Genomic DNA, 14,535 nt, shown 5'->3' with positions numbered 1-14,535 from the left:
TATTTATGTCTAAGAGCATAATTTTGTATATTTACTTATTACATAATGTACATAAGTAAATATACAAAATCACATAATGTACATATTTCTTTATTTCAGTTTCAAATGCTGTGTGGAACGAAGCTACTATATTTGATTTCATCGAAGATGATATCTTCTTTGAAGTGCTCTATCCTGAAGAGCTGAGCTATACTTACCGCCTCCGTCAAGCAAAAAATTTTGGTATTCCATTTGTAAGTTTGAGAGATGTTTTAATGTAGCATAAATGTTTTCTGGAGTCTATCCTGTCCTGTCAGGAGACACCATAGAGGTTAAAAAAAAAAAAAATCAAATGCTGTATGTTTTGCATCCCAAGATATCCAGCGTAAATGAGATTTTGTTTTTGCCGAGAGGAGCCTTAAATTATCTCATTTTATGTTACTGTATAGACATGCATATAGGTTATTTGTTATAATATCCAGTATGTTTGTTATAGCACATTAATATGGGCTATAGAGGCATGATTAGGAGATGCCATGAGTAGCAGAAGCAGTTGGTAAATTTGCACCTACACAGCCCAGATTCAGAAGGTATCATTCTTTTTATAAGATGTCAGTCATTCAAGATTAAAGCCATTCAGAGGAGGTATACTCAACTTGCTTCATGTAAAAAAAATACCATACAGCTTTAGAAATAAAATGGGCATATTGACACCGGCATACTCCAATCATGTCAAAATCAGAATCAATTTTATTTCCTGGAAATTGTATTAAGGCATACATATAAACAATATTTAGATAAATGTATGGAACCTTTCATTATACATATGACTCTAAAAAAGGTATATGATAGGATGGTTAGGGAAATAATGTGGTAGATGTAAATGTGTGGCAGTTAGTTAGTTTAGTTTAATATGTTTATTATGCACCCCATACCCATCCTGTGGGCGGTAGTCAAAAGATTACAGAGGTACATAATTGGTCCAGGGACTGGACTCCAAAGTTTTGATAGCTGAGCAAGTTACAGAGGTAATGAACTCACAATTTACAAAGGTAATGAACTCCAGGTAAGTCTGGTCACAATCATATTGTCCTAACTAAACATAATGAAACACCACTACATCCCACTGACACAGCTAACAAGATAAACGACTTCTTCTCAAACATAGGATCTAATCTCGCCATGTGTGCAGAGGAGGTAATTACCAAAAGTAGTTAGGAGTGTTTATGCAGAATGAGGCTTAGGTTAGGGTATGTAGGAGAGAGGGGACTATTTCCAGTAAAAGGAGGTCTTAAATGGGATGTGTGATGTCACCATGGTTGTTTAACATATTTATAAAGGGGCTGTAAATATTTAATGCTAAGGTGTTCAGAAGTGCCATTGGGCTGGATGGATGAGCTTTAACCCGTAAACGGTCCAAACGTATATATACGTTTTTTCAACATTTGAAAGTATGTAAAAAAAAAGTAATCTTGTTTTTGTTTTTTACATTTGAAAATGTGTAAAAAAAAACGTAGATCTACTTTTGTAGCACTACACGTGAACATAGATCTGCTTGGACCGTTTATGGGTTAAATATTGCAGCAAGGAGGAAATGTTGAAAATGTTTCTTTTTTGGATCACCCTGCCTTGGTGGGAGACAGCCAACATGTTGAAGAAAAAAAACTAGTTTTATTTTTGAAGTATATATTTTTGTTGTAGACCAGTGTTATTGGGTGCTGATTCAGCTCTGGCATAACTTCTTTTATACAGCCTTTGGAAGGTCAGTTTTTTTACCTTGCATTTTGGGCAGACTAAAACTGATACTTTAGCCAGTACTAGTATTAAATAGTATGGTACAAGTATTTGGCTAAAGATTATAACGTATTTTAAGTTTCGTGCAATAATTTAGCAAGTATAATTTTTGTGCTATATAAAATGATTAGCAGTTAAAAAAGCTGGCAGCATGTGGTGCAAATGACAGTTGACATTGTTCCAACCTTTTTCTAAGTAGGATATTCAAGTATTGAAAGCTTGAAGCTGATCAGAAGAGGCTCTGAAATTATTTCTCAGAAACTTAAATCAAGAATGGCATTTTGTATATACAGGTCTCCCTCAACATTTGTGTTTTCAACTTTCGCAGGCTTCACACATTCGCAAATTCCCAACCGCCAAATTCCCAGCCGCCAAATCATATTTAAGTTTCCCACCACCTGCGAGTCCCTACTACCCTCCCTCGACCCCCACAACTGGCAGCCAGCCCTCCCACCACTGTGTGGCGAGTGTTTTGTTTGTTCATTATTTGCTATTAAACTACAGTATAAATAATGTGTAAACCCATTCTTGACTGCATATTGGAATGGCTATTCGGACAGGTATTGGACGGTGACATCATGTGTTTACTCTGGAACACAGCAAAGAATCAAACATTTCTGCTACTGCTAATAATAACAACAGTACGTAATAATAATAATAATAAATACGATAGAATTGAAGGAAATTTTACAAAAATACGAGGGAGTGGTTGACACATTGTCAGTGTGGCTGGAATGAGCATTAGTCTCTGTCCTCTTCCAAACTTTTCACAATAATTCATTGTGTTTGGTGCTTGTAGATTGAGTACGACTGGAGTGGTAGAGGCAGTGGTAGAGGCAGTGGTAGAGGCAGTGGTAGAGGCAGTGGTAGAGGCAGTGGTAGAGGCAGTGGTAGAGGCAGTGGTAGAGGCAGTGGTAGAGGCAGTGGTAGAGGCAGTGGTAGAGGCAGTGGTAGAGGCAGTGGTAGAGGCAGTGGTAGAGGCAGTGGTAGAGGCAGTGGTAGAGGCAGTGGTAGAGGCAGTGGTAGAGGCAGTGGTAGAGGCAGTGGTAGAGGCAGTGGTAGAGGCAGTGGTAGAGGCAGTGGTAGAGGCAGTGGTAGAGGCAGTGGTAGAGGCAGTGGTAGAGGCAGTGGGTGAGGCAGTGGGTGAGGCAATGGTAGAGGCAGCGGGTGAGGCAGTGGTATTTAATAACATACATGTTGTTAATAATAATAATAACATGTACAGTGGTCCCTCAATAATCGTCCGGCCTGAAAGTTGTCCATTTCAGAAATAGTCCTGTTTTTTCGTCAAAATATTGGCTCGCAAATGGTCCGGTAACTCGCTAATAGTCCTTCGTCCTGGACGCGTACTCATGCTCTGAGCCGCCTTGGCCTTTCCTTCCCAGCCAGTGTGCCATTGTTTACCAGTGAGCGATGGTTCCCCTCACGTGCTCCAGCGAAATATTTCATAATACAGGTCTCCCTCAACATTCGCGAGGGTTAGGGGATCAAGAGCCTCACGAATGTTGAAAAACCGTGAATGTTTGGTGCCCCAATATATTGTAGGGAAATATAATACAATACTGCTTCCTTAACTTGTTGAACCATGAACAATCATAAAATACATGAAAACGTCGTAAATTGTACTAAATATATACATGTTATGTTTTACTAACATGTATGTTATTAAATACCACAGACTCCTCCACTGCCTCCATCAATGCCTCCACCACTTCCTCAACCACTGCAAGTCCCTACTACCTTCCCTCCGAGCCCTGCAACTGGCAGCCAGCCCTCCCACCACTCAGTGTGGTGAGTGTTTTGTTTGTTCATTATTTGCTATTAAACTACAGTATAAATAATGTAAACCCATTCATGACTGCATATTGGAATGGCTATTCAGAAAGGTATTGGACGGTGACATCATGTGTTTACTCTTGAACACAGCAAAGAATCAAACATTTCTGCTTCTGCTAATAATAACAATAGTAGTAGTAGTAGTAATAATAATAATAATAATAATACGATATAATTGAAGAAGGAAATTGTACAAAAATACGAGGGAGTGGTTGACACATCGTCAGTGTGGCTTTGTTTATGCTGGAGTGAACATTAGTCTCCCTGCTCTTCCAAACATTTCACAATAATTCAGCAGTTGAGGCAGTGGTATTAAATAACATATATGTTATAAATAATAATAGTACATATTATTAATAACATGTATTATTATTATTAATAACATGTATTATTATTAATAACATGTATTATTATTATTAATAACATGTATGTTATTAAATACCGCTGCCTCAACCACTGCCTCACCCACTGCCTCAATCGCTGCCTCAACAGCTGCCTCACCCACTGCTTCAATCGCTGCCTCAACAGCTGCCTCAATCTCTGCCTCAACCACTGCCTCAATCGCTGCCTCAACAGCTGCCTCAATCGCTGCCTCAACCACTGCCTCAATCGCTGCCTCAACAGCTGCCTCAATCGCTGCTTCAACAGCTGCCTCACCCACTGCCTCAATCGCTGCCTCAACAGCTGCCTCACCCACTGCCTCAATCGCTGCCTCAACAGCTGCCTCAACCACTGCCTCAATCGCTGCCTCAACAGCTGCCTCAACCACTGCCTCAATCGCTGCCTCAACAGCTGCCTCAACCACTGCCTCAATCGCTGCTTCAACAGCTGCCTCACCCACTGCCTCAATCGCTGCTTCAACAGCTGCCTCAACCACTGCCTCAATCGCTGCCTCAACAGCAGCCTCATCCACTGCCTCAATCGCTGCCTCAACCACTGCCTCTACCACTCCAGTCACACTCAATCTACAAGCACCAAACACAATGAATTATTGTGAAATGTTTGGAAGAGCAGGGAGACTAATGTTCACTCCAGCATAAACAAAGTCACACTGACGATGTGTCAACCACTCCCTCGTATTTTTGTACAACATCCTTCTTCAATTATATCGTATTTATTATTATTATTATTATTATTATTATTATTATTTTTATTATTATTATTATTACTATTGTTGTTATTAGCAGTAGCAGAAATGTTTGATTCTTTGCTGTGTTCAAGAGTAAACACATGTCACCGTCTAATACCTGTCCGAATAGCCATTCCAATATGCAGTCAAGAATGGGTTTACATTATTTATACTGTAGTTTAATAGCAAATAATGAACAAACAAAACACTCACCACACTGAGTGGTGGGAGGGCTGGCTGCCAGTTGTGGGGGCTGGTGGGAGGGTAGTAGGGACTCGCAGGTGGCGGGGAACTTGAATATGATTTGGTGGCTGGGAATTTGGTGGCTGGGAATTTGGCGGTTGGGAATTCGTGAATGTGTGAAGCCCGCGAAAGCTGAAAACGTGAATGTTGAGGGAGACCTGTATTCCATTTATTTTAGTGCTTGCAAGTTATTTAAGTGCTAAATAAGCTACCATGGCTCCAAAGAAAGCTCCTAGTGCCAAGCCTTTGGTAAAGGTGAGAAATACGATTGAATTTAAGAAAAACATCATTGAACAATATGATAGTGGCGTATGTGTGGGTGAACTGGCCAGGATGTATAACAAATCCCGTACAACCATATCTTCCATCATAGCCAAGAAAAAGGAAACCAAGGACGCTGTTGTTGCAAAGGGGGTAAATATGCTGAAAAAAATGAGATCAACAGTACTCGAAGATGTTGAGAAGTTATTATTGGTGTGGATAAATGAGAAACAATTAGCAGGAGATAGTCTTATGACGTCGCTTATTTGTGAAAAGGCTAGGCAGTTGCATGAAGATTTGGTAAAGAAATTGCCTGCAACTAGTGGTGATGTGAGTGACTTTAAGGCCAGCAAAGACTGGTTTGAGAGATTTAAGAGGCGTACTGGCATACACAGTGTGGTAAGGCATGGTGAGGCTGCCAGTTCGGACCACAAGGCAGCTGAAAAATATGTGCATGAATTCAAGGAGTACATAAACAGTGAAGGACTGAAACCTGAACAAGTGTTCAATTGTGATGAAACAGGCCTCTTTTGGAAGAAAATGCCAAAGAGGACCTACATTACTCAGGAAGAAAAGGAGCTGCCAGGACACAAGCCTATGAAAGACACGCTGGCGCTAATGTTCTGTGCTAATGCTAGTGGGGATTTCAAAGTGAAGCCGTTACTAGTGTACCATTCTGAAAATCTCAGAGTGTTCAAGAAAAACAATGTTATGAAGAGTAAATTGTGTGTGTTTTGGAGATCTAATAGTAAGGCATGGGTCACAAATGACATTTTCGTCGAGTGGTTCAATGAAGTGTTTGGCCCTAGTGTGAAGAATTACCTCCCGGAAAAGAAATTGGATCTCGAGTGCCTCCTAGTAATGGACAGTGCACCTGCTCATCCTCCAAACTTGGATGACGTAATTCTGAAGGAGTTTGGGTTCATCACAGTACAGTTCTTGCCCCTGAATACCACTCCTCTCTTCCAGCCCATGGACCAGCAGGTCATTGCAAACTTTAAAAAACTCTACACCAAAGCAATGTTTGAAAGGCACTTGAATGTGACCTCAGACACTCGCTTGACCCTACAAGATTTTTGGAAAGAACATTTCAGTATTCTCCATTGCGTAAGCCTTATAGGTAAGGCTTGGGAGGGAGTGACTACCAGGACTTTGAACTCTGCTTAGAGAAAATTGTGTCCACAAGAGGGATTTTGAAGGGTTTGGGGCTGACCCTGATGAGCCTATGTCAGTTGTTAAATCCATTGTGGCACTGGGGAGTTCCATGGGGTTGGATGTGAGTTTGGAGGATGTGGAAGAGTTGGTGGAGGACCACAACGAAGAGCTAACCACTGAGGAGCTGCAAGAGCTTCAGCAGGAACGGCAACAGATCGCAGCTCAGAATCTTGCTGCAGAGGAGGAAGAGAGAGAGAGAGAGATGGAGGAAGGTGCCTTCTTCAGAAATTAAGGAGATTTTTGAAATGTGGGGTAGGATGGAAAGATTTATGGAGAAACAACACCCAGAGAAGGTTGTTGCAAGCCATATCAGCAACTTGTACAGTGACAGAGTCTTGGCCCATTTTAGGGAAGTTTTAAAGAGACGCCAGAAACAGAGCTCTCTGGACAGTTTTTTTGCGAGACAGGACTCCAGTGACTCTCAAGGTGGTCCTAGTGGCATTAAGAAACAGAGAAGAGAAGTAACCCCAGAAAAGCAATTGGTACCCGAGGTGTTGATGGAAGGGGATTCCCCTTCCAAACAGTAAATCATCCAATCTGTCTCCTTCTCCAGTCTTCCATACACAAAGAAGAATCGCCAATAAAGGTAAGTGTTATTCTGTTAATGTTAAATTCATCATGTGCAAATGTATTATTTATGTACTACATCTATATTTCATGTAAAAAATTTTTTTGTTTTAATACTTCTGGGTGTCAGGAATGGATTAATTGAATTTACATTATTTCTTATGGGGAAAATTGATTCGTAAATCGTCCATTTTGATAATAGTTCCACTTCCAGGAACGGATTATGGACGATTGAGGGACCACTGTACTATTATTATTTATAACATATATGCTATTAAATACCACTGCCTCAAGCGCTGCCTCTACCATTGCCTCAACCACTGCCTCTGCCACTGCCTCTACCACTCCAGTCACACTCAATCTACAAGCACCAAACACAATGAATTATTGTGAAATGTTTGGAAGAGGAATGAGACTAATGCTCATTCCAGCATAAACAAAGCCACACTGACGATGTGTCAACCACTCCCTCGTATTTTTGTACAATTTCCTTCTTCAATTCTATCGTATTTATTATTATTATTACTGTTGTTATTATTAGCAGTAGCAGAAATGTTTGATTCTTTGCTGTGTTCAAGAGTAAACATATGATGTCACCGTCCAATACCTGCCCAAATAGCCATTCCAATATGCAGTCATGAATGGGTTTACATTTATACTGTAGTTTAATAGCTAGCGACCACATGGTTCTGTGCTTTGAATACATAGTAGAGCTGCAAGTGGAGAGAATAACAGGAGTTGAATGGGAAAAGCCTGACTATAAAAGAGGGGACTACATACGGTTGAAGAACTTCCTGCGGGAGGTCCAGTGGGACAGAGAACTGGCAGGAAAGCCAGTAAATGAAATGATGGAATATGTAACAACAAAATGCAAGGAGGCAGTGGAAAGGTTTATTCCCAAGGGCAACAGTAACAACGGGAAGACCAGAACGAGCCCCTGGTTTACCCGACGGTGTAAGGAAGCAAAAACAAAATGCAATAGAGAATGGAAAAAGTACAGAAGGCAGAGAACACATGAAAATAGGGAGATCAGTCGCAGAGCCAGGAATGAGTATGCACAGGTAAGGAGGGAGGCCCAACGACAGTATGAAAATGACATAGCATCGAGAATCAAGACTGACCCGAAACTGTTGTATAGCCACATCAGGAGGAAGACAACAGTCAAAGACCAGGTGATCAGATTAAGGACAGAAGGTGGAGAACTCGCAAGAAATGATCAGGAGGTATGTGAGGAGCTGAACAGGAGATTTAAGGAAGTTTTTACAGTAGAGACAGGAAGGGCTGTGGGAAGACAGCACAGAAGGGAACATCAAGAGGGAATATACCAACAAGTGTTGGATGACATACGAACAACTGAGGAGGAGGTGAAGAAGCTCTTAAGTGACCTTGACACCTCAAAGGCGATGGGACCGGACAACATCTCCTCATGGGTCCTTAGAGAAGGAGCAGAGATGCTGTGCGTGCCTCTAACCACAATCTTCAACACATCCCTTGAAAGTTAGGTAAGACACATATGCAACAGTTAGGTATCTTTATTTCGAAACGTTTCGCCTACACAGTAGGCTTCTTCAGTCGAGTACAGAAAAGTTGATAGAAGCAGAAGATACTTGAAGACGATGTAATCAGTCCATCACCCTTAAAGTTTTGAGGTGGTCAGTCCCTCAGTCTGGAGAAGAGCATTGTTCCGTTGTCTGAAACAATATGAAGTTGAAGTGACAGAATGGGGCCTTATATAGTGCCAGGAGGTGAGACGTAGGTTGCTTTGGGAGGGTAGGTCCCTCTCAAACCCAGCCGTTCTCACTAGTAGAGGTTGTCGAAGTTGATGGTCTGTACCAAGATACCCTTGTGTTGCAGTGTCTGACAGAATGAACATTTTAATGTTCACATCCCTTGAAACTGGGCAACTACCTGAGAAATGGAAGACAGCTAATGTAGTCCCCATATTTAAGAAAGGAAACAGAAACGAGGCACTAAACTACAGACCTGTCTTTGACATGTATTGTGTGCAAAGTCATGGAGAAGATTATCAGGAGGAGAGTGGTCGAACACCTGGAAAGGAACAAGATTATAAATGAAAACCAGCATGGGTTTATGGAAGGCAAATCTTGTATCACAAACCTCCTGGAGTTTTATGACAAGGTAACAGAAGTAAGACACGAGAGAGAGGGGTGGGTAGATTGCGTTTTCCTAGACTGCAGGAAGGCCTTTGACACAGTTCCCCACAAGAGATTAGTGCAGAAGCTGGAGGATCAGGCGCATGTAAAAGGGAGGGCACTGCAATGGATAAGGGAATACCTGACAGGGAGGCAGCAACGAGTCATGGTACGTGAAGAGGTATCACAGTGGGCGCCTGTTATGAGCAGGGTCCCACAGGGGTCAGTTCTAGGACCAGTGCTATTTTTGATATATGTGAACGACATGATGGAAGGAATAGACTCTGAAGTGTCCCTGTTCGCAGATGACGTGAAGTTGATGAGAAGAATTAAATCGGACGAGGATAAGGCAGGACTGCAAAGAGACCTGGACAGGCTGGACATGTGGTTCAGTAACTGGCTTCTCGAATTCAATCCAGCCAAATGCAAAGTCATGAAGATTGGGGAGGGGCAAAGAAGACCGCAGACAGAGTATAGGCTAGGTGGACAAAGACTACAGACCTCACTCAGGGAGAAAGACCTTGGGGTGACCATAACACCGAGCACATCACCGGAGGCACACATCAACCAAATAACCGCTGCAGCATACGGGCGCCTGGCAAACCTGAGAATAGCGTTCCGATACCTTAATAAGGAATCGTTCAAGACACTGTACACTGTGTATGTTAGGCCCATACTGGAGTATGCAGCACCAGTCTGGAACTCACACCTGGTCAAGCACGTCAAGAAGTTAGAGAAAGTACAAAGGTTTGCAACAAGGCTAGTCCCAGAGCTCAAGGGAATGTTGTACGAGGAAAGGTTAAGGGAAATCGGACTGACGACACTGGGGGACAGAAGGGTCAGGGGAGACATAATAACGACATAAAAGATACTGCGGGGAATAGACAAGGTGGACAGAGATAGGATGTTCCAGAGAGGGGACACAGGGACAAGGGGTCACAACTGGAAGCTGAAGACTCAGACGAGTCACAGGGACGTTAGGAAGTATTTCTTCAGTCATAGTGTTGTCAGCAAGTGGAATAGCCTAGCAAGTGAAGTAGTGGAGGCAGGAACCATACATAGTTTTAAGAAGAGGTATGACAAAGCTCAGGAAGCAGAGAGAGAGAGAGGACCCAGTAGCGATCAGTGAAGAGGCGGGGCCATGAGCTGAGTCTCGACCCCTGCAACCACAATTAGGTGAGTACAATTAGGTGAGTACAGTGGTGGGAGGGCTGGCTGCCAGTTGCGGGGGTCGGAGGGACGGTAGTAGGGACTCGCAGTGGTTGAGGAAGTGGTGGAGGCATTGGTGGAGGCAGTGGTATTTAATAACATACATGTTATTAAACCATAACATGTATGTATTTAGTACAGTTTACGACGTTTTCGTGTATTTTATGATTGCTCATGGTTTTTCAAACCATTCATCACAAGTTATATTTCAAGTATTATATTTCCCTACAATATATTGGGGCACCAAACATTAGCGATTTTTCAACATTTGTGAGGCTCTTGATCCCCTAACCCTCGCAAATATTGAGGGAGACCTGTATATGAAAGTGATCAGAGGGCACCTGCATATGCCATTGTAGTTACATAAGCATTTTGAACAATTGATTTGATTGGACGAGGCATTCTAAAGTTATAAGCTCAAGTTATAAACATAAACCTTGAAGGAAGAGGTAAGGAATCAAAGATAATTCTGTCCACCACTTAACCCTTTCAGGGTCCGTCCCATAGATCTACGGCTCTACGTTCAGGGTCCAAACCGTAGATCTACGCCAAAATTCTAGCTGTGTCAAATTTAGCACGAGAAGGTTGGTAGGCCTACATCTGAGAGAATGGGTCTGGATGGTCAGTGTGCACACCATAGAAAAAATCTGGACGCCCGCATGGCATTGTGGGAACGCCGGCAAAGTAGCTTTGTTCATAGTGCCTGGTGGCAAGGAAGCTCTCACTCCCCACTCAACTCTCTGGGCGAATTCTGACTCTCCTCTTCACAACTTACAGTTCTAAGACTGATGGAAGTGGAGCTGAAGACGAATTCTATGGTTTTGAACCATATGGTACCATTGTGCCATATGGTACAATGGTACCATGTCATACAATGGTATATGGTACAATGGTATATGGTACAATGGTATATGGTACAATGGTACCATATGGTACAATGGTACCATATGGTACAATGTACCATATAGTACATTGTACCATATGGTACATTATACCATATGGTACAGGGACCCTAATGGAAATAAGTCTGTCTGACTTTTTTGGGTTATCCTAGGTTCTCCAAACATATGCTGCTAAGTATGATATTCCATGTAACTTTATTTGTGTATAACTAAATAAACTTACTTATGATGCCACATGCACTTGAGTAAGTTTATTCAGGTGTACAGAAATACAATTACATAGATTATCATACATAGTAGCATACATATAAAATCTTAGGATAACCCAAAAAAGTTTGGGTGACTTATTTCAATAGTTATCCCTGTATCTGTACCATATGGTGTCCTGTACTGTATGGTACCCTGTACTGTATGGTACCCTGTACTGTATGGTACCCTGTACTGTATGGTACCCTGTACTGTATGGTACCCTGCACTGTATGGTACCCTGTGCCATATGATACCCTGTGCCATATGGTACCCTGTGCCATATGTTATCCTGTACTGCATGGTACCCTATACCATATAGTACAATGTACCATATGGTACCCTGTAACATATGATACTGTGTACTATATGGTCAATAGGTGTTGGTGGCATGAGACACAAGCCAAGACTGATTGAGTGGCGACGCAAGCTAGCTACTGACTGCAGTTTCCGAGACAAAGTGCTTTGCCATCCACCTCAAGGAACACGTCAAGTTCCTGTACACTTGTAAATATATAATAAAACATTACTAATATACAACATTTTTGCATATTTTTGTTGTAAACAACTATTGTAAACAAAGTAATAATGAAAATATTAGTGTGTTTATTGTGTTGGATACAACAGTACCATATGGTACAATGAACCATATGGTATCATTGCACCATATGGTATCATTGCACCATATGGTATCATTGCACCATATGGTATCATTGCACCATATGGTACCATTGTATCATATGGTGCCATTGTACCAAATGGTGCCATTGTACCATATGGTACCATTGTATCATATGGTGCCATTGTACCAAATGGTGCCATTGTACCAAATGGTGCCATTGTACCAAATGGTGCCATTGTACCAAATGGTGCCATTGTACCAAATGGTGCCATTGTACCAAATGGTGCCATTGTATCATGTGCCATTGTGCCATATTGTACCATATGGTACCTTTGTATCATATGGTGTCATTGTACCATATGGTACAATTGCACCCTATGGCACCATTGTATCACATGGTACCGTTGTATTCAACACAATAACCGCACTAATATTTTCATCATTTTGTTTACAATAAACTTGTAAACAAGTTTTGCAAGCAATATAATGATAAATTAGTGCAGTTATTGTGTTGAATACAATGAGTGTACACTTATACAATATACATTATACTGGTCTCACAGGCCACAAATGTTATTAGAAAAAGAAAAAAATAGAAAAGGAAAAAAGTATAAAAAACGTAAAATAAAAAAAATGGGATTTTGCGGAAGTCACTGATGTTGCCGCCACCCGGTCATTTTGGGTCAACTTCCTGCCGCTGTATCTCGGTAAGTACTGATCAGAATTTTTTTTTTGTCTTATTACCTTCACAAAAATTATACCCTTTAATTCTGTAAGAAAAAATCCATTATTACTTTTTTTTTTTTTTTTTTTTTCAAAAAATTTCTTGGGCACTGGAGCACCACTTCACATTTTGGCCTTGGACCCTGAAGGGGTTAAAGGTACCTATTTTGGGGATACACCTAAAACCACACGTACTCTAAGGAAGTCTGGTAGTAAAATTTTGAGATTGTCAGTTTTTATGTGAATATTTCTGTGCCTTATTTTTTTTTTTTTTTTCATTTAGTACTGTACAGCATAGAATTTCTTTGAGTATTATATTTCACATTTATAAGAAAAAGTGGCATCGACTTCACTACAGTGCATTAAAGGATTTGAAAAGATTTTACAGGCCATGCACTTATATATCTTTGGTTTGGAATTTACCTTACATATGCATATAGAGACAGTATACTGTACATTACTGCAAAAAAATTATTATTCATATTTTTTAAACTGTACTTTATTGTAACTTTATACAGAATTTTCAGAAACGTGAATATAAAGAAGTTCGGCTGGTGCTGGCTGATCCTTTGGAATGTTGTTCAGTTCCTTATAATGCGTTTGAACTTCTTGGGGCCGTCGCTTTAGTATCAAGGGGGTGAGTGGGAGACAATTTAAGTAAATTCTTATATAATTACTGTACCCAAACAACTTAATCCCTCTTGTTTCAAATTGGTTGACATGCTTGGTATCTTAATAATAATAATATAATATCTTTATTTCTACATGTCAGCTAGGCCTGTATACCTTGTACATCAGTGACATACTACTGTATAGAAAGCCGCTTGTTATGCATAGCATTTCGGGCAAATTAGGTAAATTTTGTCCCCGGATGTGACCCACTTCAGCCAACTAACGCCCAGGTATCTACTATTTTACTGTTGGTGAACATATACATCTGGTGTAAGGAAACCTGCCCAGTGTTTCAACCCTCACCAGGAATCAAACCTAGACCCTCACCATGTGAAGAAAGAGCTTTTGCCACCAGGCCATGGGCCAGTTCAGGTTTCTCTTACTTTAAGCTGGTTCACTTTATAGGAATTTGCTATTATGCAATTTCCTATTTCTGTCAGTAATACCATATGTATATTGCCATGTGTCTGGAACACGCATACTGCATAAATTGAAGGATGACCCGTACAGTATATTCTGTGTAACGTTTTGCCATTATGAAGTCGTGTTTATATCTGTATTTCAGTACTTTTTGGACTGGGGTAGAAAATACAGTACATTACTCAAATTGCATTGTCATTAGCAAGTATAGTACTTATTATTCTTTTCTTAATTGCCCCCCTCTTTAATGCAAACTTGCTTTACTATTCCATAACTATATCATCTGACCCCCATTCTTTTTGCTGATGTTCTTCCCTACACACCTCAATCATCTTTCACCTTTGGTGTGTAGTGCTGAATGGCCCTTACTGGATTAGATTCTAGCATAGTGAATATTCTTTTACCGCATGTGAAGGCTAGAAATATACAATACAGTGGAACCCCGGATTTTGTCCGGTGCGGATATCGTACAATTCAGATTTCTACCACTTTTTTGGGTGAAATTTTACCCCGGGTTTTGTACCTCTGCTTGGAAATCGTCCATATCAGACGCGTCCGCCTGCT

At 41.0% G+C, this 14,535-nt stretch overlaps 1 protein-coding gene across 3 annotated transcripts in view; it reads left to right on the top strand.

Annotated features, from left to right (window-relative positions):
- The window catches only part of LOC128693042 (PRADC1-like protein), an 83,170-nt gene that overhangs the window by 38,401 nt on the left and 30,234 nt on the right, over positions 1-14,535 (top strand). For 2 of the 3 annotated variants that reach the window (XM_053782537.2, XM_053782539.2), the window contains exons 2-3: positions 100-233; positions 13,398-13,516. In XM_053782537.2, the coding sequence (XP_053638512.1) occupies positions 100-233; positions 13,398-13,516 (253 nt within the window). The remainder of the gene's footprint in view (positions 1-99; positions 234-13,397; positions 13,517-14,535) is intronic. The other variant, XM_053782538.2, reaches the window with a different exon arrangement.

This window comes from Cherax quadricarinatus, chromosome 38, assembly GCF_038502225.1.
Source record: "Cherax quadricarinatus isolate ZL_2023a chromosome 38, ASM3850222v1, whole genome shotgun sequence".
NCBI lineage: Eukaryota > Metazoa > Arthropoda > Malacostraca > Decapoda > Parastacidae > Cherax > Cherax quadricarinatus.
This window is presented reverse-complemented; position numbering and strand designations above follow the sequence as displayed.